This window comes from Hydractinia symbiolongicarpus, chromosome 14 (assembly GCF_029227915.1).
Source record: "Hydractinia symbiolongicarpus strain clone_291-10 chromosome 14, HSymV2.1, whole genome shotgun sequence".
Taxonomy (NCBI): Eukaryota; Metazoa; Cnidaria; class Hydrozoa; order Anthoathecata; family Hydractiniidae; genus Hydractinia; species Hydractinia symbiolongicarpus.
Window position 1 is genome coordinate 6,473,427 of NC_079888.1, and position 23,117 is coordinate 6,496,543.

At 33.5% G+C, this 23,117-nt stretch overlaps 4 protein-coding genes across 5 annotated transcripts; 3 read left to right on the forward strand and 1 right to left on the reverse strand.

Moving 5' to 3' along the window:
- The first annotated feature begins 937 nt into the window (after positions 1 to 937).
- LOC130625516 (aquaporin-7-like) lies at positions 938 to 4,539 on the forward strand. Of its 2 annotated transcripts, XM_057440620.1 has the most exons (7): positions 938 to 1,076; positions 1,315 to 1,426; positions 2,309 to 2,435; positions 2,628 to 2,765; positions 3,032 to 3,138; positions 3,333 to 3,550; positions 4,195 to 4,539. In XM_057440620.1, the coding sequence occupies exons 2-7, from the start codon at positions 1,337 to 1,339 to the stop codon at positions 4,358 to 4,360; spliced, it is 846 nt and encodes a 281-aa protein (XP_057296603.1). In that variant the 5' UTR covers positions 938 to 1,076; positions 1,315 to 1,336; the 3' UTR covers positions 4,361 to 4,539. The 2 variants fall into 2 exon arrangements, with proteins under 2 accessions (XP_057296603.1, XP_057296602.1); XM_057440619.1 differs by lacking the exon at positions 938 to 1,076 and having other exon boundaries at positions 1,103 to 1,426.
- A 907-nt stretch (positions 4,540 to 5,446) lies between these two features.
- LOC130625515 (uncharacterized) lies at positions 5,447 to 12,790 on the forward strand. The gene is made up of 11 exons (XM_057440618.1): positions 5,447 to 5,870; positions 6,926 to 7,876; positions 8,082 to 8,155; positions 8,343 to 8,481; positions 8,704 to 8,795; positions 9,065 to 9,154; positions 9,229 to 9,310; positions 9,870 to 9,944; positions 10,753 to 10,836; positions 11,132 to 11,313; positions 11,855 to 12,790. Exons 1-11 carry the CDS (start codon positions 5,595 to 5,597, stop codon positions 11,961 to 11,963), a joined length of 2,154 nt encoding a protein of 717 aa, XP_057296601.1. The 5' UTR covers positions 5,447 to 5,594; the 3' UTR covers positions 11,964 to 12,790.
- A 1,168-nt stretch (positions 12,791 to 13,958) lies between these two features.
- LOC130625110 (uncharacterized) lies at positions 13,959 to 15,335 on the forward strand. The gene has a single exon (XM_057440184.1). It carries the CDS (start codon positions 13,959 to 13,961, stop codon positions 15,333 to 15,335), a length of 1,377 nt encoding a protein of 458 aa, XP_057296167.1.
- A 5,796-nt stretch (positions 15,336 to 21,131) lies between these two features.
- Positions 21,132 to 21,951, reverse strand: LOC130625743 (thialysine N-epsilon-acetyltransferase-like). The gene has a single exon (XM_057440846.1). It carries the CDS (start codon positions 21,730 to 21,732, stop codon positions 21,241 to 21,243), a length of 492 nt encoding a protein of 163 aa, XP_057296829.1. The 5' UTR covers positions 21,733 to 21,951; the 3' UTR covers positions 21,132 to 21,240.
- Between the last annotated feature and the right edge of the window lie 1,166 nt (positions 21,952 to 23,117).

Genomic DNA, 23,117 nt, shown 5'->3' on the forward strand with positions numbered 1-23,117 from the left:
TATTTAGTGCAAGTACATCATGTGTTGCACTAAATAAACTGTCTGTCAGACCGCAAAACCTTAAAAACAGACTAGGTAACCTTTAAAACCTTATATACTTCCATGATTAGCTAGAAAAAAATCTTAAAATCCTTTTAATATGCAAAACAAAACATTCTGTCCAGTTATGATACAACTTTTACTCGCTGACAATGTCATCATCTCTTTTTAGCGTCACCTTGATTGTTCTTACGTATTTACCTTTTGTCTTTGAAATATGAGAAAATTAGGGAAATTTTAAAAAAATAATCAAAAAATAAAAAATTAACGCTTTTTCCTTTATTATTTTTTGACTATAAAATGGTTAATAAATGATTATAAATATTCATTCACTTATATTTTTTTCTTGTGTAGTTAGTAGTTTACAGTACTTTAACGGTTTGTCTTTGCTACTGTTTAAATTTAGCCCGTGAAAAAAGATTGGCGTTTGAGGTTTTGGCCTAGAGGTCTGGGGTGAAACTTGTACGCACCTTTCTGAGCTCTCTATAACTTTCTTGTTTGCACTTATATTTATGACATGCATAGTACAAAAAATAGAAAACAACTGTTTATCTTGTTTATTGATTTTAGTTGTTGAACTTGCTCAGCACGTCTTTAAAATCACGCAGTGTATAGGCTAGCGAACATGTGGTTTCCAAAGCTGACTGGAAACAAGGTTGAATTTGTATTGTAAAACACGCAAATAGCTTAGCATCTATAAATATTTTTAACTGGCTGTTAAGAAAGAAAACAAAGTCGTACTTTACTTTCTGTTAACAAGTACTTAACCTTTATACAAAAAGGACTATGTACAAGGTGGGTCACTGTATGTAAACAACATGTATTTGCAAGGTAAACAAATGTATTTTAATCACGCTAAGCTGTGTACAAGGAGAAAAAACTTGTCATACACATGTTTGTGTGTTTAAAAAAATGTGTGGCAAGTTAGTTTGTTCGAGTTTATATTTAACACGTCCGTTGCTGTCATTGTTGTAGCTGCTTCTTTATGGTTCTTTGAATTTTTGCGTGTTGTTTTTGTGGTTAATATTGATTTGGAGGTCGTAGTTTTTGTTGTTGTTGTTGTTTTTGTTAAAAATACAAAATGTATCCTCGCACATAATCTGATGTCTACAGTTTGTGTGTGGAGCAACTTTTTTCTCAGTAATGTGTGTTGTTTTCCTTTGCAATGGTATTATTGGGGGCTAAATGAGTGTAGTAGTGATGAAGACTCCTAGGAACGAATTTTACGTAAAAAAGACAAAGAACTAGAAATATTAATACTGGAAATATTTTTAGGCTTGTTCTGTGATATTTCAAAATGGACTCACTGATCAAGAGAAGATGTCGAAAGGTTCCACAATGCATACGAGAAATGCTTGCAGAGTTAATGGGAACTCTCATTCTCATCGTAAGAATACTTAACTAATTTCTAGTTTAGTTTTAAGCACGTAATTTAGACATTGTCTAACCAACGTTTTACGTTTGAATGGGTGCTTACATTGAGAAAGAAAAAACTGATCTGAAAATTGATATTAGTGAAAAACATTAACATAATCCTGATGTCCAGAGTACCTTGCGCTAATTAATTTTTATTTCGCGAGGTCCACGATATACATTTCGCAAAAAGATTTTTCGAATCCGTCTTGTTGAGTTTTTTTGCGAAGATTATTTTTCGGGAATGAACCATTTTTACTTTTTTTGCGAAAAATTATTTTGATGAATCTAGTATTTTTAATGTTACAGGCCTCTTCACGCAAATTAGCCTTTAATTCAACATTACAGAGGCTGGTCAATATCTCTATAATAATAGCCGTCGTCTGTCTGTCTGTCACGCAAAATGGTAGCTTAGCTGCGGGATTAGCAAGACGCATGCAATGAGGTGTAAAAAGGACGGGCGAACCCGTGGATTTTCCACGGGCTAACGACTAGTTTTTGTAAAGTTTGTGCAGTTGATATCCGCGAAAAAGTCATTTCTAGTATTTCGTGAAGTTTTAATTTCGCGAATTTACCGTTTTGAGAATTTCCGCGCAGACATATTTTCGCGAGCATGGATATAATTCGCAAAGTTGGCAAGGAATAACTTTTGCAACATGATATGCTATATTGTGACGCTTCAGTCAAAAAAAGGGTTTCTTTTAAATTGTACCTAGTAATTCGCAGGTACATCCTTTTACAAGTATATTATGATAAATTCACGATTCTTTCTTGTTTTCATATCAACGTTGGACAAATTCTTCTTAAAAATATCCGTCTAATAAAAAAAGTCCATGTTCTCATTTACTTTGTTTAGATGTTCGGTGTGGGTAGTGTCGCACAATTTGTTTTAGGGAAAAGCAAGTTCGGAGGATTTATTTCTGTCAATTTTGGTTGGGCACTTGGTGTGACATTTGGGATACACTGGTCGTTAGGAGTATCAGGTAGTTATACAATTGTTTCATAAAGCAAAATATTAACAATTATAAGCAGTCGTAAACATTTTGTATTTAAAAAAGGACTGTAAACTACATTGTGACACAAAGTCTCATAAATCTTACAGAATAGAAAGTTGCCCTTTTGAATACAGGTGGAAAAGATTTCTTCATTAACATGTAAACCTTTTTTCCGTATAGGTGGGCATATAAATCCAGCTGTTACATTAGCTATGGCGGTTTCAGGTAGATTGCCATGGAGAAAAGTCCCATTTTACTGGGCTGGTCAAACCTTGGGTGCGTTGATTGCTTCAGCAATTTGTTATGGTTTATATCACGGTACAGTATCCACTTCTTTATTCGACCTCGTGTTGTGACACAAAACATGAGGGTTATTTACTTTATTTAAATTTCGAATGCCAAAACAGATGTCAAATTCCTTTCTTGTAGTTTAGGGTTGCAGATAAGACTTCTTTTCAGCAAAGCAGTTTTCAGAAGCAGGGATAGTTTAGAACACTCATTCCCTACGTCTGTTTCATCTTTCGTAAGATAGTTGATAGATTATATAAAAAAAGTGTTTCTAATTATATTTACTTTTTGTATAGATTTGATCGAGGCATACGAAGGGAGCGAACGTAGCCTGAAAACAGCTGGTATCTGGTCCACATATCCAACAGCAGGTGTCTCACATTGGACAGCTTTTTTTGATCAGGTAATACCTCTATCCAAATATTTTAGTTGGACTGTAACTTATGTAAAAAAAAAGAGAAAAATTTTCATGAACAACCGTATCCCCAGGTATCTTTTCTACCATTCGGATGGTTAGTTAAAGGACTCTAGGAACAAAGTTGTCCAAGAGTTATTAATATTCAAAGAGCAAAGCCTTCAAAATGGTTTATTTTTTAGGTCGTCGGTACAGCTTTACTTGTAGGTACAGTGTTTGCATTGATAGACAAAAAGAATGAAAGCCCCAATTCGCAGTTATTTCCATTTATTGTTGGTCTCCTGGTGTTGGCTATTGGAATTTCTTTCGGAATTAACTGTGGCTATGGTATAAACCCGGCAAGAGATTTTATGCCACGACTATTTACAGCTATTGCTGGATGGAAGGAACTGCCGTTGAAGTAAGTTGACAGGAAATTCTGTTGTGTTTTTCTGATGCTGAAGTATTTTGATCAGTAAAAGTTACACAATCGAGGTGAAGCACATTGAGGTTTTGTCTTGCGTGTAAACCGAGCGTTTTTATAAACTACTCCTATTCTTCTCCCACCGCCCTTTTTCTAACGCCCTTAACACTAGTAAAAATATGTATATCATGCAACGTAAGACGCCCTCGTGCAGCATCTTTACGTTATGAAACTATTACACGCTTCTTTTTTAAGAATATAATTAACAATATTAGGTTAGGATTTAATTTCAAAGCTAAGCATATCTTAAGAATAATCCTCAGCTTGATTTCCATAGAAAGAAAAAATAAAACGACTTACTGTTATCAAACTATTATAGTTTTTTCAACTGCGCATCGGAAATTATAAAGCGCCATTAACACCAATATTCCACCTTCTTTTGTTATTTTAACAAAATGTCTTTTAACAAGTTCCCAATCACTTCCTACACATGTATGCAATGCACATGTGAACTGCTTTATAACTTCTATAAGAAAGCGCGTGATATATTTTGCTGTTTGATGTGGTTGCACACGTGAAAAAGCAATCTTTTTTAACTTGTCATCCAATGCGACTTATTAACAGATTTTCTGACCATCTAGAGCGAACGACTATTGGTTTTGGATTCCTATTGTTGGTCAATTCGTCGGCTCAATTCTTGGTTATCTAACATACATGTTTGCAGTTGAATTGCACCACCCAGGGGAGAGAGACGTCATGGTCACATATACTACACAAGAGAAAGAGAGAAAGAGCTCTAGCTTGTAGTGTTCAAATTTGTGACTAATTATTTGGACTATTTGTAGCTCTGTAGCTTTTTTATGTACATTTTAACTTCAACTGTATTTTCCACTTTTTAAGAAGGGCACTTCTGATCTTCTTTAACTCTTGTCCAAGAGTCACGGGCGGTCGCAATCAAATTCATTATATAGGTACAATACCCTCTGGAACAAAGTTGACTCTTGTCCCGAAGGATCGTTACTTTAACCATCATAAGTCTTGCTTTTATAAACCCTTGCACCAAACTACTTCCGCATATGCGATTGATAATTTTTTTTTTGATCAGCGTCCTTTCTGTACAGAAATTTTTGCTGATACATATTTTTTCTAATTTATTATAAAACTCTACGTGGAGAGGTGTGGATGCTTCACAGTAGTCGTGTTAATCCCAAGATCTTGTCCGCAGAATATTGTCACTCGCTTACTCTTTATTACAACCGCTTTTTTTTGATATTACGAGTTGGTGACATCTAGTAGCTTATTGTTTATATCATAAATTGTTACATTACAAAAGTCTGCCTTCTCCGTTTAACGAAACGTACTATTATCCACATTCTGGGGTGTCTTGTCCCCTGTGGAGTTTTCACGGAGCGGCCTCTATCTGATTAACCAAAAAAGCAAAATGTTCAAGAAACGAGGTTTGGGTGACCGAGTGGAAATGAAGCGTTAATGTATCTCTAGCATCAGTTTTTATAGTATATAAAGCTTTCTATACCTATGGACCCTTTTAGGGTAATACAGTTAATCTTTAAGATGTCGCGTAAAAAACAACCTTTATCGCTTTCTGATATGCGTGCCTACATATGAGCAGGACGCGAAAAAGAAGCTCTAGAAAACGTTTGTTTTGCAAAATACAATTTTTGTGGAACCATGGCGAGAATTTTTTTATCTGAAGAAAGTTTTCAGCAATGTTTTACAATTTCTTAAATTTTTGCAGAACTGGGTCTAGGAAACGCAGGGCCGCATCTTTCCTGTTTTGCGAAGCCGGAAAATTTCAAAATGTAAACAAACATCTTGCCCTCCCCACCATGGAACAGGTTTATGTTTGTTTTTGTTAATGTGACCATGGGTCTTCTTTCGGTTATATCGACCACAAAAAACATGAAAAATAGGAACAAGCGAAGTGCGGAATTGGGAGTAATCTGAAATCTGGAAATCTGACACGACGAGTTATTTTGTAACTTGATTTAAGTTTTGCAATAATGCATGAATATAATAAGATATGTCATATTCACTAAGTAATAATTATGGAAAGAAGTTTCAGCTTACAGATTCACTTTTACGACGACGTCTTAGCCAGGGAGAGTACGAAAATATCAAAATTGTCGAGCCAGCCATCATCGTCACTAATGATGAGTCAAGCAAGCAGTTAAAGAGCCCTAGTTATAAACATGCTGCAATTTCGAACAAGTGCTTGTATGTTGTTAACACACCTGCCAAGCAAGACTCAGATTTAATATATACAATACCTCTGCAATATGTAAAAGATATAAAGTTTGTAAGTTGAGCTAGCTAGACACTAGCTAGACTTCTTTGTGAACAATTTAATTGTTCTATGATGTCTGACACTAAATGATGCAAGATCTTTTGCAGTCTCTTTTTTTCATGCTAGCTAGCTGGAGCAACTTTAGAATACCATCCCGTTCTAATTTTGCATAAGAGTCAACAAGCCACCGATCTCCCCTCCTCCCTATATCCAACATAGACAAAGATAGCAAATGAGCCTTAGCACAAAATATATTATAACAAACACAATCTCAGAATACTGTTGCCTTCTTATCTCTTATAATAATATGTCTGTGTGTCCGGTTGTGTTTACTGTAACAGGTGAAGGGGATGTGTTTATTTTCCTTTGATGTACCCGAAAAAGTTATGTCTCATCTGTTAAATTTTCCTGACATTACGGCAGAATGGTAAAAACACTAATTTAACGTCAATATCTTATAATAAATCAATGAAGCCATTAGGTGTGTTTTTCAAACCGTTTTAGAATAAATGGGTTAATAACATCATTAAAGAACCTTTTAACCTCAATATCTCTACAACAATTTGTCAAAAGCACACAATATATTTTCTTGATAAGCATTTCACGACCCGTATGATGTATAACATTTTTTTTAATTTTAGTTGACTTTCCTGACGTCAGCAAAACTTTAGAGCCCTTGTATATCCTTATGCGTTCTTCAAAAACATATGATCTAACACATCATTTTGATCAGCGTTTCAATCTCTACACATTACAATGTTAATGTTAGCAAAACACCGCAAACAACCTATTCTTCCGCCTGAGTGGATTCTTCCACAGGCCTTATTGACTAGCGTTATACAATATTTTGCACAAATACAAATTTTGGTTACATCCTTTTTGATTTGGCAACAGTCTAAAAAAGGTGCGCTGTGTATAGGTAAATCTGTCACCTGCTAACTAAAAAATGCCAAACAATGATTTTTAGTGTAGTTTAACCAAATTACAATTTAACTAACCCAGGATACCAAACAAACCCTATCAGAGTTAGATTAGTGGATGATTTATGATTGAATTATTTTTTCTAGCTCTATGATGCTGCAGATTTTCTTCAAGGTGAGTTACAAAAACAAGCACAGCACATACAACTTGTCTGTATTCAACCCAATAACAAAAATGTTTTGCAACCAGATGCAACATTGTCAATTTCCAGTCAAGGAAATAATGTGAATGAATTTTCTATACCAAAAATAATTGAGAAACCAGCCTCTACTGAAGTGCTATTGGTAGAACCATCAAATAATGAAAACACAAGCAATGTAAAACTATCTAGTAGAAAATCAAAAGAAAAGATAAAAGGTTTATCAAAAACTTCTGAACTAAGTTTGGGCAACAAATCATTGACTACTAGACCATTACCAAAGCCAATGGATGGCACAGAAACATTGAATGCCTCATATACAAGCTCTATGTTTTTAGATGTAAAAAATGGAGGTAGGGACATCTTACCCACACACACTTTAAGTCAGAGTAAAAGTTATGATTGTTTGAGTAAACTTGCAGAAAAACGTTCAGCGAATCTTAATAATAATTTACCTGGATCTTTTACATCAAGAAGACCACAAAGCTTGAATATGGCTACAAGTTATTCCTGGAATGATATATTAAAAGCAGAACATAACTTTAATAAGCGTAGACAAACAACACAGTATCTGGAAGATGCCTCTGAAAGTTTAAAGAGAATAGAGGGAAATAAAAACCAATCCAACAGCCTTACTCAAAGTTTTTCTGGAAAGCTTTCAAAGTTTTTTGGGAGCAAAGATGACATTTTTGATAATTCTTCCTCGCTAGTAGGCCCTAGCTCTCAGGTTAAGTCAAGGAGTCGATCATCATCAAATTCACAAGCATCAGTTAATTTTGAAGACAAGAAAGATGAGAATGAAAACAATATAGAAGATTACTTTGTTGATTTTTTCACTGTCAGTAAAAGTTCAAAATTATACAACATTTTGAAGGAAACATGGATTGCAGCTGTGATTGTAAGTGTAATTGTTTATTTTTATAATTTCTAATGAAAATAACTTTCTAACTTCGGCTAACGTATTCATACATACAACTTGTTTAAGCTATCAATGACATGATTTAAATTTTAGGTTGGATTTGAAGTAGAAACATAAATTATACAGTTGATACAGCTGGTTGTATGTACAGTATTATTATCACTTTGATTTTATTTATACTCAGGCTGGTACTTTGGATCTGGAAGATAAACATTACCTTCAACCTAATGGTCAAAGTTCAGCAATAAAAATTGAAAAGTATGTTACTTTTAAATGGTTAAACATAATTTTAAATCCTTTCTGATGTTTGATCTATATAATAATATCCATAATCATCATACATACAAAACACAACATTTAAAAACCTAACATTTAAAAACTCATGTAAGCATGATTTTTTGTGGACTATGTTATATCGTCTTTCTCATTCCTTCTTTTTTTTCAGTGACAACATTGTACAAAAGTTGACACAACTTAAAGAAGAGGTATTAGGATGCCACCAGGATGACGAACTTTTTTTGTTGACAAAAGAAATGAAATATGCTTGCAAAAATTATTTAGTTGCCAAAAGAGTCATATGGAAGGTAATGTTGACCCATCTCTTATATTTTGTGTGCTCAAAAAGGCTGCATGTGTGCTTTCATCCACAGCCTCGTAGAATAATAATTTTAAAAATGCATAGATTAATGAATAGTTTGTTTGCGTATCGTCAGATTTTGTACAATTTGAATTAAAAAAATTTGTTCAAAAAGGAAGTTAGATAGATAACGTCAGCTTTAGGTGTACTTAAAATGTCTTTTTTTTAGTCTCCAACCTTGTTGAGATTCTATTTGTCTGTGATGGATCGCTTGTTAAAATCTCGCACAAGATCTCAATCTGAAAGAATGGATGAACTTGAGTATGAACATTTTTTTTATTCTTTTTTTTCACTTTATTTGGTGAAGCATTTTGCATGACTTCTCATGGTGTGCTTGAATTTTAGATATTTTCAGTTTTGTCCAATACTCTGAAGTTAAAAGTAGCACCCTCAATAAAGTTAAAGCGAATTTTTAGTCTTAAACTCCAAAGTAATTTTTATCCTACCGCTGATCTGCAATTCTAATGAAAAAAACCCGTAAAAACGTTTCTTTGTTCATTTACTAGCATTTGCTCTGATTTCATTTTTAGTCTTCTGATCATCATTGGTGAGCTGTTTGTTTGTGCTTTTGAAGAAACTGAGTTACTATCAAGCAGAAACATGTTTATAAATGAAAACAGGTGGACATTTTGTTACATAAAACATGTGTTAAATGTTGTATCCACTCCTTTATAAATAATGCATTTCATTTTAGTGCATTGTTTATCAAGGATTTTGTTAAATGTATTTTGCAACCTCCAATCTCAACCATTGGTGAGAGAAAATGCCATGAAGAGGTTAGTAATGAGATTATTTCAGTTTATGCTGTATTTATCTTTTTTGCATTAGATATCTGATGTTTATTTTTACTTTCTTGGTGAATTCAAGATTGTAAACTTTTTAACAATGCTGCAACATAACGGTTCACCACCAGGAAACCCTTTTGAATTTTTTGACTTTGTTTAATGAATACTTACTGTAAAAGTAAATTTTTGAATAAAAAACAACAACAATAAAACAGGTGTTATTTACAAATCCTATCATTTAATATTTTGAAAACAGTGGGCAATTTGATCAGATTTTGTTCCTATTTAGCCTCGTGAAAGAAGAATGAGTTTAAGGATATAGCCTCCTCCCAACTTACTTTAAAGAAGTGATTAGATATAGTAATTCATAGCCTCTGCGCAGTATTTTAGTAAGAAACTTAAGCTCGTTAAGGGTTTAATAAAAAATTCATCTTCCCTACATTAAATTACGTTTAGTCAGGCCTTTTATTCAAATACTTTTTGCTGAAATAGTTACTAAATAGAGTAGAAGTTTATCCCATACTGTATCATAGTTTATACTTTCTTTTAGTTGAATGAACTTGTTGAGACATGGTTAGATACTTGCGTTTCATTGCTGTATGAGGTTATAAATGCTGCAAATCAGGTAGGTAAGATCTCGACTTGTAAATTCCTGTTCCGAGTAAAAACATGCGACATATACTCAAAATCTAGGATTAAGACAATTAACAATGAAGAATTAGATATGTTTTAATTTAGAAGATCCTGATACAAATTCGTAAGCGTTAAAAATGCAATTCTATTGCTACTTCAAGTATTAGTGCATACTTTCAACTCAGGCATGTCATCCGTTTGAGCATACATAACGTTAAGTTTTCTCTTAGATTTTAACATCGAAAATTCGAAATTTTACTTTAAGTTGTTTTGTCAAAAACGACCTAAGAGGCCATAGGGTTGTAAACTTGCAGATGTGAAAGTATAGGACGGGCTGTTCTAACACTAAAGCGAAGGAGATTCTAGCATTTCCCTAGGATATTTTTGGAATAATGAGCTATCAACGCTGGTAAAAAATTGTTGTTTGTGAGTTAAGACGGGCTTACCGATGCTAATTCTTGGAACAAAATGTTACCTAAATCACAGTGTAAGTTATGTTCGGAAAAATGCATTTGCTAGTTTGAATAATTTTACAGACCAGAAACCCTGCAAATTGACATTACAATTACATTACATACAAATTTTGAACATAGCCTATCCTGATGTCATTGTCTTGTTGAGTTTGTGAAAAGATTAATTCAATCATTCCAAAGAAAACAGAATGTAGTTGTTAAAAAAGCATAGTTTCTTTTACCGTTTGGTGTTAAGAATATATTCCATTTCATGACTAATGGTAGGAGATGCTATGAAAGACTATAAGTTGTGATTCTTTGACAATTTATATTGTTTTGTATTGACAGTCTATTTGGAGTTGCAGTTATGAAGAAAAGTCATTCGATGTCACGTTGCTGTCTTATGTCATTTCTCAAGAGGTGAACTCGATGGTATGTAAACTCCGACGCTTGTTCAGATAATTTTCCTAAATAACTGCTTTCAAACCTGTAACACGTGTAAAGTGAAGGATAAAGAAGAAGAAGAAAAAGAAGAAGAAGGATTTTTAAAATCAACTAAAAACAATTTTTTTTTTCACATTTTCTACCCACCACTTTTTATTAACCATAGGAAATCAGGTGGTAGCAGACTGTGAGCATAACTAGCACCTATTGTATCTGTTAAACCTTCTTGATATTTTAAACCAATTTTTCATCTGTTTACTTATATAATCTTGTATTTATTTAGAGATGCATTGTAGAGCATATTATTCAGAATCTGATGTGTCAACTCACATTAAAACCAAGTTCAACACTTTCACCCGCAGATACAGTTTTGCTTTACAAAGAACTTGAAATCCTTTTGTTCATCTGCACGAATTGTGCAAAAATCTATCAAAACATCAAAACATTTCATCATGAAGAAATAAAGTACGTCGAGTTTTATAACACAACTTATGTCTGTCATAACCGCCACGTGTCAAGTTTTTGTAATCGACAGAAAAACTAACGAACTAAAGGCGTTGGAGTTGACAAAATTTCTACTGTGTAGTCATTACTAATGTTTTAGCGACACTCTACTAATATGTTAACGACACTATAGTCATAGGTTAACGACACTGCTGACTTTTGACGACACTCTACTAATATTTTAACGACACTTTACTAATATTTTAACGACACTACTGGCATTGGACGACACTTTACTAATATTTTAACGACACTACTGTTATTTTAACGACACTTTACTGATATTTTAACGACACTGCTGACTTTGACGACATTCTACTGATATTTTAACAACATTTTACTGATATTTTAACGACACTCTACTGTTATTTTAACGACACTCTACTAATACTTTAACGGCCTTCTATTGATATTTTAACGGCCTTCTACTGATATTTTAACGGCCTTCTACTGATATTTTAACGACATTCTACTGATATTTTAACGACCTTTTTTTCTTTAGATACTACATCTCAAAAAATGACAATTTCCAACGCGTTCCCAAACACTACCCACTGTCGTCCATTTTAGCTGTCAAATTGCCAAATGTTGTTCGTTTACTCACCGAGTAAGCTTATCAAGTCAAGTTGAATAATCAAGTATAATGATAACTACGTGAAGTATATAATGCTACAGAAATTACGGAATTTAATTTATGTTGATTTTTATTTATTCTGATATTTGAGATTTACACTGCCCGATTGCAATTTCGTTGATCGAATATCGCACAGTAAGTATGTTTTCTATTTTTAGTGACCACACATTCAAGAATAGAAATGCGTGCCTTTCTTAAAAATACAATATTTTATCACCAACAGAAAGCTTAAGTTTATGAAAAATAACTAGTAAAAGTCGCGCCTGTTTAGTTAACATTGAACCACATTTTGTTCTGCTTATAAAAAGGGCGTATATTTTGTTGTTTCATGTGTTCAATTTTAGCACAAACCGATTTTTTAGTGGCCTAAAAAGTTACGCACGAAATGTCCCAAAACTCAACTCTGTATTTACACTACTAACATTTTGTTTCGTTGTTGATATATTGAGACTAAAGACGATAAATAAAAATTATATTGAACGAAAATAATTGTTAATATATGACCGAATTAACACTTCTTCTGTTGGACACCACCAAAAACGGTGCAGTAAGCTTCGTTTCTAATATATTCTCTTCGGCGAGCATAGGACCCTTCATGTGCTTTTGTATTCATTCTTGTTTTTATTTATAAAGAGAACATTGTGGTGTTTCACAGAAAAAATGTAGTTAATAAAATATTCCTAATTGTAATATAATTTTGATCATTATTTATTTGATTTGTTGATATTTTTTTGTACATATTGATTTATTTATAATTTATTCAATATGAAGTCCAAAAAGTGAAAATATAAAAAATAACAACGATGTAGAAAGCTTTCTTCTTGATGTTGATTTTAATTTCGGGGAGTACAATTATCAGAATTTGCTAAAACTGTATGTTATGTTCGGTATGAAAATTGGGAATTCATTTTTTCTGTCAGTATACAAACTGAAGATGCTGCTGGGTGATTGAAGAATTCTGTAAGCCTGAAAGGGACTTTGAGACAGAACAGATTAATCCTTGAAAAAATAATGCGACTTTTCTCGCATTTCTTTAAACGCTGTTTTGATCAGCATGTTCATAAAAATCCTCGTCCCCAGGGTTTGATGCTTGTTGTCAAAGCCGCTAGCGCTCACGTGACGGCCTTTGATGTCAAAAAGGCAAGAGGTCCTGGGGAAGAGGTGGTGTGGAAACATTCTTTGTTGTACCTGATCCACCTTTCTATATTTCTTATCTCGTTCTTCAACCAGGCGGTTCAAAAAAATCTGAAATGAAAGACAAATCTTTAAGTTGCTACCTTCTGTTCGAAGTGGTCATTAATTTTTGTTTTATGATTTTAAATTTCAGCTTCAAATTTGTTGGTTCACCATTTCAACACATTGTTTGTCTACCAGAAATGAGAAGTTAATATTCGCGCTGCCAGACATTTTTCCTTTATCACAAATTCATCACGTTGAAAGTAGGAGGGGGGGATATATAAGTAACAATTCAATCTAAAAAATTTTCACTTGAAAATTGAATACTCGCAAAATAAAGGATTAAAAGATCCTTGTTAATATTCTTTATTTCGCTTATTAAAAAATTTGGGAGGTTTAGTTACTCTTCTGTGGTTCACGGGTCTCAGGTTTCTCTACAGTTCTCCTATTCCTCACATGGCATTAAGATACTGAAATCTCCTTTCATAGGATTTAATAAACATAATCGACATATTACAGGTAATAATCGAGACTCAATGTGGGAGAGCGAGGTCTGTTGGTAATTATATTTAATACTTTTAATTAGCTCTCCAATGCAACATAAGTGATGAGAGCAATCAAGCATTCAACAGTTGCGTAAAGTCATAAAACAACAAAATAGTGAACAATAAACGCGTCGCAAAACGTCAACATTTGATGCTGGCTAGAAAGTTTTAACAAATAAATTACAGCTGATGAGTTCATCAAAACACTGCAGTAATGGTTAAAGGCTAGTGTTTTGGTTGTGTTAAATGTTATGACTCAAAGGCGTCGTTCTCCTGTTAACAAAATGGCGGACACATCAGAGAATAGCGAAACAGCGTCAGTCGAAGGCTATGAAATGAAACCTGAGGAGATGAAACTTCTAGATCAACAGGAAGAATTGGAAAAAGGGAATATATATGCAAACAATCGGCTCATTTTTCTTTTACAATCCACCTTGCTAGGATTGTCCTATTCCATGATATGGCCAACACTATGGACATATATACGAGATGAATTTGATATGAACAATATTTTTACTAAATTTATTTACAGCGTGACATATGTTGCGTATCCAATTGCTTCGATGATTTCAGCCTACTTGGTTCGAGATGCAAAAATGAGTACCAAAAAAACTATACTTATTTTAAATAGTTTTGAAATTATTGGTAACTTGGTTTACACTTTGATGTATTTCCCTGGGCTGCCCGTTCTTGGGCGTTTTATTGCTGGTTTGGGTGATGCATTTTATGTGGTTTTAATGAAAGAAATGAATCGAAGACAAACAGCTAACGATCGCATGACAATGGAATGTTTAGCCGCGTTCATTTTCGGAGTGATTGTCGCACCTGGGCTAAATATAATCACAACATATTTGCATTTCACGCTTGGTACATGGAGGCTAAATTCAAACAACTACCCAGGGTTGACAATTAGTGTATTGTTCCTGTTCATACAATTCATCATTATCTTCTTTTTATCTGATGAAAGCAGTTCAGGTAAAACAAGCAAGGACGAAAAAAGTGAAGAAGCAAGATTTCCGTTCGACCCAATCTCCACAATTAAAGATTCGAATTACCAGGCTGCTATGGTGACGTTCTATTCGTTCACTTACACCTACATCGTAACATCGTTCGAAATTATGATCCCCATGATAATCTACGAGCTGATCCAAACCAATGAAATTGGCGCTATGTTGTTATACGCTGTGATTGGTACATTATACGCCATGTTTCTCGTGATGACGATGACTGTGTCTTTCAACCACCAATTAGAAGTGTTCGTTGGTATCTCATCCGTGGCACAAGTTGGAGGGCTTTTTTCATTGATTTATTTCAATGAGTTCATGAAACCAAGCGTTGGATCAATCGTCTCCTTGATTGTCGTTGTGTTAGCCCTAACAACAATGTGGTCGATTGATGACGTGTTGTTCATAAACTTTGTACAAGTCGTCATCTCACCCAACAAAAGAGAGGTCACACATGACCTTAGAAAAGCTGTGTCCAAATGCGCGTTCGCTTTAGCCGGTGTTACGGTACCATTTTGGTTTTCAAAAGTTGTATTCGTTGTTGGACCGGTTTTAATAATCTTGGTTTCGTTGCTATTGGTTGTCTTTATTATCGTCAGAGTGTCAACTGCAAGACAGAGGTAAAATTATTACAAGGATTGTTCTTTACATAAGTTGTAATTTTAAACAAATTTACACATTTATTTTGTATTTTGAGATTGTAGAACGATTTTTTTTTATTTTTGTCAGGAATTTGTTCGAGTATTAAGTCCATTCCCAAACCAACCATATTTTACCACAACTCTTCGGCATAGAAGAAAACAAACTCCCTATTTTTAAGGTTACATGGATTGAGCTCTTTGAGATAAACCGAGGTTTATCTCCAGGAGCTCTGGGGACGAGTCCATACTTACATTTCCTTGAGAAAACATCACACCTAAAGTCAAAAAACGAGCATTATTTTTTCTTTATGACTTTCTTCATTTTATATTTAAGGTAAAGTATATATTTCTGAAAAAGTTGATCGTGGTGAAACGTTTTTTCGACAAAAATGTCACGTGACTTGGATATTTTTTTGGAGGAAAGAAACACTGTGGTTAAATGTTCCTAAAAATTTATTTTATTAAGTCACATAATATATTCAGGTTAGTGTATTGTTTACCCCTAGATGCGATGGCAACATCGCAATAAGAACGATTTTCTTTTTGTGGGAGACAACCCTAGATATTCTACTAGATTTTGTTTCATTCTTTTCATTCTTCCTTCTTGTGGTCTGATAATAATAAAAATAATAATAATAATAATAATAATACTAATAGATAGGAAAACTATTTCATCTTTATTTAGATAATTTATTTAGCTTTAAACTTTTGTTTTCTGTTTAAATTTTAATTTTAATATTCTTATCATTTTCAGTTTTAATATTACACATTAAAGCAACCTTGAACCCAGAGGCTTCTTGCACAACAGCAATTTTGTGTCAAGAACGACCAGGGAACGAGAGTCGTGTTGTGGGAAATATATGTAATTATCACGTGGTTTTTAGTCTTTTAAATCCCTCTTGCATTGAGCGTAGGGATAGGGGTGGAGGGGCGGGGTTGGTGGTTAAGGGCGAGAGTTTGGGTAACGTCTATGTCTATGAAACTTGCTACAGTGCGTCTTGCAGAATTTAACGACATGTTTTGCTACAATTTTTTTTAAAAAAATCGACAAACAAGGGGTTTTCTTAAAGTAGAACGAATTCACATGTGAAAATATATGATGCACAAAAAAATAAAAACGATTTTTATTTTCTTTGAGATGCCTTTTCTTAAAGATACTTCACATTTTTTCACTGACGGTTAATGATTCCATAAATATAGCACGTAAGCTCTGAAGAAAACCTAAAAATTAAAACATGGTTAAAACGGGTTAAAATACCCCATATTTTTGACAAACTGACCTCCCAAAAAATTGAAAGACTTTACCGCTGGCAAATGCACTTTAAAGTTGATACACTGCAACATTTTTAAATAATCAACGTAAATAGAGAATTTCTAAGATAAAACGCTGTATTTTCGCGTCGTTATCACAAGAACTTTCTTCTTTCTACTAATTTGAAATTCGAATGTTGAAAGTTTTAGTTTCGTGCTAGAGATTAACCAGATTCCATTCTTGTGAGAGATTAACCAGATTGCATTCTCGTGAGAGATTAACCAGATTGCATTCTCGTGGAAGATATAGGTATCGAGAAATCTTGTGTTGGACTTCTATTTTGTTTCATATTACGATTATGCACAAATTTTACATTAATAAAGTTACGTTTTCACAGAAGATAAAAAGAAAAGAGAGCGTTCACTGCTGGTTTTTTTAAAAAATCAGAGTTTCTCAATTTTACCCACCCCCTGGGTACGTAATTAGGATTGTCGCAATGATGCCCAACTAGATAAACTTAAAGCATAGCCTTCCATCCTTGTATAATCAAAGAAACAAACGGGACCACCTAGAACAAATTTGGGTAATTTTCGTAAACCTGGGACCCCGAATCCATTTTGGAATGGACGGGTTGATGACGTCATCGAAAATCATTTAAACAACAATATCTCTGTAACCGTTTGTCAAAAGTACATGATCCTACACATTTTCTTGATCAGCGTTATACGTTGAAGCCAACAGGTGTACAAATTTCTAAAAAATAATTTTGTGTTTTCGCGGGTCTTTGCTGACGTCAGCATAATTTTTAATCTCTTATATCATTAACCGTTCATGAAAGTCACATGATCACATACATTCTCTTCATGAGCGTGTCGAACTCTAAACAATAGAGACAACGGATAAACTGAATTTCGTCAATTTGTTTTCGCATATGCACTGCTGCCATCAGCAAAAGGTCTAAAATAACCAATTTTTACATTGTCGCTCCTGCCTAAGTGGATTTCTCCACGGGCCTTATCGCCTAGTCTCTTATAGTATATAAGAGAATGTGTCTGTTTGTAACAGGAAAAGTGGATATCGTCATTTTTCTTTGATGTGTAATATGTTAAGTTTTCTGACGTTACGGTGCGACGTCAATAATATTACTATTCTTCACGTCAATATCTTATCAAATTAAGGAAGCACCAAAAACTTTGAGGCCAAATAACTTGGGAACAAGCTAGTGACGTCAATCTTTTTTCACTGCGTGGGTAACTAGGGACCACGTGGGACCAATTTGGGTAAGTTTTCAAAACCTGGGTTCCCGAATCCCTTTGGGAATGAGCGGGTTGATGACGTCATAAAAAGCACCCAAACCCTAATATCTCTGCAACCGTTTGTCAAAAGTATATAATCCTATACATTTTCTTGATCAGCATTTTAAAATATATAAGATGAAGGCAACGGGCATACAAATTTCAAAAGAAAATTTTTTCGTTGCTTTGTTGTTTTGTTGCTGACGTCAGAAAATTTTTTAAACCCTATCTCATTAACCATCATCAAAAGCACGTGATTACATACATTTTCTTGATCTGTGCTTTAAGCTTTATACAATAGAGGCAACGTAAAAACTAGGCTCTAATTTTTTTTCCAGATGGGTTGCTGACGTCATCAAAATTCAAATGACGCTTACTTTTTATTTTTATCTTGCGATAGTGGATTCTTCCACGGGCACTATCGACAATACGCCAGTTCCGTGTCTCCGTGACAGGCAAAGTTGATATGCTTATTTTTCTTTAGTGTCGCCGCAAAAATCTTTGATAATACCGATCAAAATATGTCTTTTTTATAAGCGCATTGACTTTGTTTACGTCACGTGATGAAAACGACTCAACTTGATTTACTGAAATAAATTTAACGGCTAATTTTCCAATAATGGTGTCCCTCGACACCGAAAAAAAACACAAAAGAAAGGTCCCTTGGTCTTGAAAACAGTGCAAAAAGTGATTCAGAGAAAGAAAACTCTAGGTAAAGAAGTAGAAGTAGAAAAATAAAGTTGAAAGCCACAAGAAGTTACTTCGGAAGTGAAGAGTGGAGCTAGGAAGTAGTTAATAAAGTAAAGTTAGAAGTACCAAATGAATGCTACAGTTTCAAGTGAATTGGAATCGAGAAAAGTAAGAACTTTTATATTTTTAGACGTTCCGTTTTTATATGTAGCACACTTAAAATTGTCAAAAAGAATCGCATTCTTAAAAAAATTCCATTACAGCTTCAAGTTTTATATTTTACCGCGTTTTTTATAAAAATTTGTTTATAATGGTTTGTATAATTAATGTCCTAAAATTCAAAATGCTGCGTAAAGCTGTTAGCTGGCTACCAAACAAATGTGCCAGCCAAGTGGAAAGTTTTGGTTTGTTTAACTAAGTACAAATGTCATAATTTTTACATTGCTGTTGTGTTCCTTTATATGTGTTGTACTAAGACATAAATAGCTTGCTATAGATTTCCTGTAAACTTTACAAGGGGACCACAATATGACAAGTGGAACGATTTTTACAGAGTTTACAGTGTGTGTGTTAAGTTATTTTTTGTTATTTTGTTTCCTCATCCTGTTAAACTTTTGTCAGCCTACATAATATAAAAATGTCAGGTTTTTTACAGGGTTTTTTGATTGGAAATTTATATACGTGGGTTTATGACTTTGGGTTAAAAAAAGTTATGAGAGGATGGTATGGTTGTCACTTCATATTGTTTGTGTTGCAAAATGCTGTTTTGAAATTTTGTGTAAACTTTTGTGGAAATAGGCCACATGCAATATATATACTGAAAGAACAAATCTTTGTAGAATCAGACTTCAGTGTAAGCTGTTGTAAAGCTAATGTCTTTTTGAGTAAAAATAAAAGCCATAGTTTACGAATTAAGAAAAAAATAAAACGAGTTTAAAAGTTTAAAACTTAAAAAGTATTTTTTTGTTAAGCTTTTTATATTTCGCATTATAAACTATTGCTTGGGAGAACTAACTGTATGTTGTAATGTAATTTTTACTGGAAGGAATTTCCATGGTTTCACGTTTTTGTTTTCTTGAGAATTTTACAAAATCTTGTAGGGATAAATGTTTGCTGATGATAAAAAATTATATACTTAATGTTCTGACTGAAACTGTTTTTGTTTTTTGTATTTTTTAATCTAAACGCGAGGACTGTATGCGATGAAATCACTGATTTTTTTAAATTTGGATATGTTTCATAACCTTTTTGTGGAAGATTGATATGGCAATATACGACATGCTGAATGAACTCACTTTTGTTGATTTAGATGTGTTTTCACTGTGTTTAAGACGAATTGGGGCGCCTGCAATTCTTTTTCTCAAAAATCACAGTGTGGCGTAATCTTACCAGCGACAAAAGATTGAGGTTTGGTAGTTTCTAGAATCAAATTATTTGGGGGGAACCGAGGAAAATATAATAAATATCAACATTTTTAATTTAAGGTGACACGTTAAATATCTTATAAAGAAAATGAAAAAATTACAAAAATAAATGTTTTTATTTCTTTCTATCTGTAGGAATCGCAGAAGATATGGATGTTGAAGTTCGTTTTGACTGGAATGGGCAATATGTGGAATAATGCCCTACGCGTCTACAGTTATAGCAAGTCACATTGTCCATGGAATATTGTTCGCCAGAGCTTTTAGGTTTTTCGCTCTTATTGTCGCGGGCCTAGGCCTTTCTCATTTTCTCCCTTATTTCTCATTTTCTCCCTTATTTCGTGAACAGATTTCACAGATTTTTTAAGTGGTTTTGCCTTATCAGAGCCGGACACAAGATCGTCATTCTCGAATTCTCAAGCTGTCAACCAATTTTCCCTGTCCGCAATCCTTAGCAATTTTATCCGCAATAAGACTAGTTTCTTACATTTTTGTAAGCACTCTTATGCTGTGTTAAATTCATTTTTTTCAAAGGATTCCAAAGAATCGTCAATGATATGCAGGATTTTTACTGCATCATTACATTGTTCCTGGTTGCCTTTTTGTTACAATGGTCCATTTTTTATCTTGCATTTTTGTTCCATTCTGGCTTTCAGCTTGTCCCCTTGTCCAGATGATTGTTCTGCAACTGTAACAGTCGCTTTGGTGGCAGTGCCGTTTGCGGCTTTGGCAATTGTTGGCTGGAGTCTCTCGTTGGTTTTGGCGATCACGTCTTCCAAATTTATGACTTGAAGAGATGGATTATTGGATGTTTGTTCCACCGTAGTTCTACTTTGACCTTAAAAATTTACACAGTTCATATTCCCACTGTAATGAACATTTTAAACACAAATTGTTATTATTAATTCTCCCTAAAAGCTACACCGAATATCTTCGAAAGATATGGCTTGCATTAGAACGATTTATACACTGAACTCATAGCTTCCAGTTGTTCTAGAGTGTTTCTTCCTAAATGTTCAAGAGAAAAAGTTGCAGATGTTCGATCAGAGAGAACTAGCGACAGATGTAGAGATACAGAAACTATGCAACAAACAACATCAGATATCATTTTTCTTAATCAGTGTATTTTCTAGCTATGCAGTAAAACAGAGAATAATTACATTCACTTATTTCTTTCGTCTCTTACTACAATGGTGCAAAGTTGTTTTATAAAAATATAGATGATTTATACTATAATCTAACTGTAGAAAAATTCTTTAACTCGCCATTATTTGCTCCAACCTTCACATTGCTCTGCATGTCTCCTCCAATATTTTCATAAAATCCGATTGCGTTGTCGTTGTCATTCAACACGCGCCAGTTAATCAGTTTACACTTTTCTCTTAAAGCTATAATGCTAAGTTCTTTTATCAGTCTTTTACCCACCCCTACATGTCTATGCCCCAACCTCACATATAAATCCTTCATCTGCATTGTTCGACCATGTTGTATTGAGTAAGTTCGAAAGTACAAAAGGTAACCAATTAATTCTGCATTTTTAGTGGCAACCAGACATTTAAACCAAGGCTTGTTTTTAAATCCATCTTCTTTTAATGATTCTGCTGTTGTTTTAATTAAGCTTAAATGTTGACTTTCGTACTTCGTAAGTTCAATCACCATTTTGAAAATTTTTTCACAATCCTCCGACGTGGCTTCCCGTACACCGAGAGTATCCATATCCATTTACACAAACGATTTATAGCGTTTTTTAGTTGTGAAGATTATATAAAAATGCTCTAAATTGATGTCCAGACTTTTTTATCCAATTCTGAATATTAGTTAACGGTTAGTTGTGTTTATCAATGTTATATTAATGAGGTCTCCTTTTAACCATTCTTTGTCAAAGCAAACAAAAAATTGTCAAATCACTTTATTTCACAGAAGTGACTGTAAATAAAAAAATATTTGAAAAGAAAATACACTATCGGTTTAAAAATTAGGTAAGAATTAATAATTAGTACCTATTAACAAAACTTTTTTTACCGACCATTTTTCAATTTTTCTAATTATTGATTAACAACAAATGAGGGTACAAAGAACATTAGATATTGTTAGTTTACAACAAGTCGTTTTGTAACTTTATAAAAATTTATTTTGCATAATTTATCGAATTATCTAGCTTCTATTCTTAGCAATTACACAAATAGTGATCACGGTAAAAACTGGAAAGAGTTTTCGGTATTTATTACTGTACACAAGTGTACCAATTAAGAACACATAATGCATCATGAGGGAATTACTGTTGATTAATAATGAGTATGGGAACAAAACACGAATCCCTATAGACAAACTGATGTCTTTAATCAAAGTTGTGCTTACAAAAATATCATATTTATTTGACGGTAACTTCTTTACGAAAAGTAAGGGTATGGCTACGGGTGGCTCAACTTTCTAGCTGAAATATACATGCAGGTATATGAGACTACAGCCTTAACAACAGCAGATCACGCTCTCTGAGTTTGAAAAATATTTGTGGATGACGTTTACTTAATAATTAAAAGAGCACAACTTGATGCATTTTATGAGCTATTAATAATTCAATTTACAATTGCGCATAAGAAGAACGGTGTGCTTTCTTTCCTAACCAATCTAGTGTTATTATTTATTATGGTTTTGTTTCTGATTTTGTAATCTAATGAGCGATGACTGTATGCATTAAAATAACTGATTTCTTTAAATTTTGATGTGTTTCATAACCTTTTTGTGGAAGATTAATGGGTAATGGCAATATACGACATGCTAACTGAAATTATTTTTGTTTATTAAGATTTGTTTCTCAAAAACAAATCTGTTTTACATTTTGTGTAAACTTTTGTTTACGAACCGTATGTTTCCAAAATAATGGTCGGTTTTGTGAGTATTGGTGTTGTGTGTGTCGATGTTGCGAGTGTCGTTGTAACCTTTTATCAACTAGATTTTGCACCTTGCAAGCTGGTCTTTTTTTAATTTGTGTAAGATTTGACATTTGACATTTTGTGTAAGATTTTAAGAACATTTTTTTGTGAATGCATTCCTACGTCAGGAAAACTTCTAAAGCAACTTATTTTTTTAATGGCCTTTTGCCTAAG

Excerpts from the sequence above, each read along its gene's own strand:
- LOC130625516 (XM_057440620.1), top strand. The coding sequence starts at position 1,337 with ATGGACTCACTGATCAAGAGAAGATGTCGAAAGGTTCCACAATGCATA. Across the intron at positions 1,427-2,308 it reads TGGGAACTCTCATTCTCATC|ATGTTCGGTGTGGGTAGTGT; the intron begins GTAAGAATACTT and ends TACTTTGTTTAG. Across the intron at positions 2,436-2,627 it reads CTGGTCGTTAGGAGTATCAG|GTGGGCATATAAATCCAGCT; the intron begins GTAGTTATACAA and ends TTTTCCGTATAG.
- LOC130625515 (XM_057440618.1), top strand. The coding sequence starts at position 5,595 with ATGTCATATTCACTAAGTAATAATTATGGAAAGAAGTTTCAGCTTACA. Across the intron at positions 8,156-8,342 it reads TCAGCAATAAAAATTGAAAA|TGACAACATTGTACAAAAGT; the intron begins GTATGTTACTTT and ends CTTTTTTTTCAG. Across the intron at positions 9,155-9,228 it reads ATGTTTATAAATGAAAACAG|TGCATTGTTTATCAAGGATT; the intron begins GTGGACATTTTG and ends ATTTCATTTTAG.
- LOC130625110 (XM_057440184.1), top strand. The coding sequence starts at position 13,959 with ATGACTCAAAGGCGTCGTTCTCCTGTTAACAAAATGGCGGACACATCA.
- LOC130625743 (XM_057440846.1), bottom strand. The coding sequence starts at position 21,732 with ATGGATATGGATACTCTCGGTGTACGGGAAGCCACGTCGGAGGATTGT.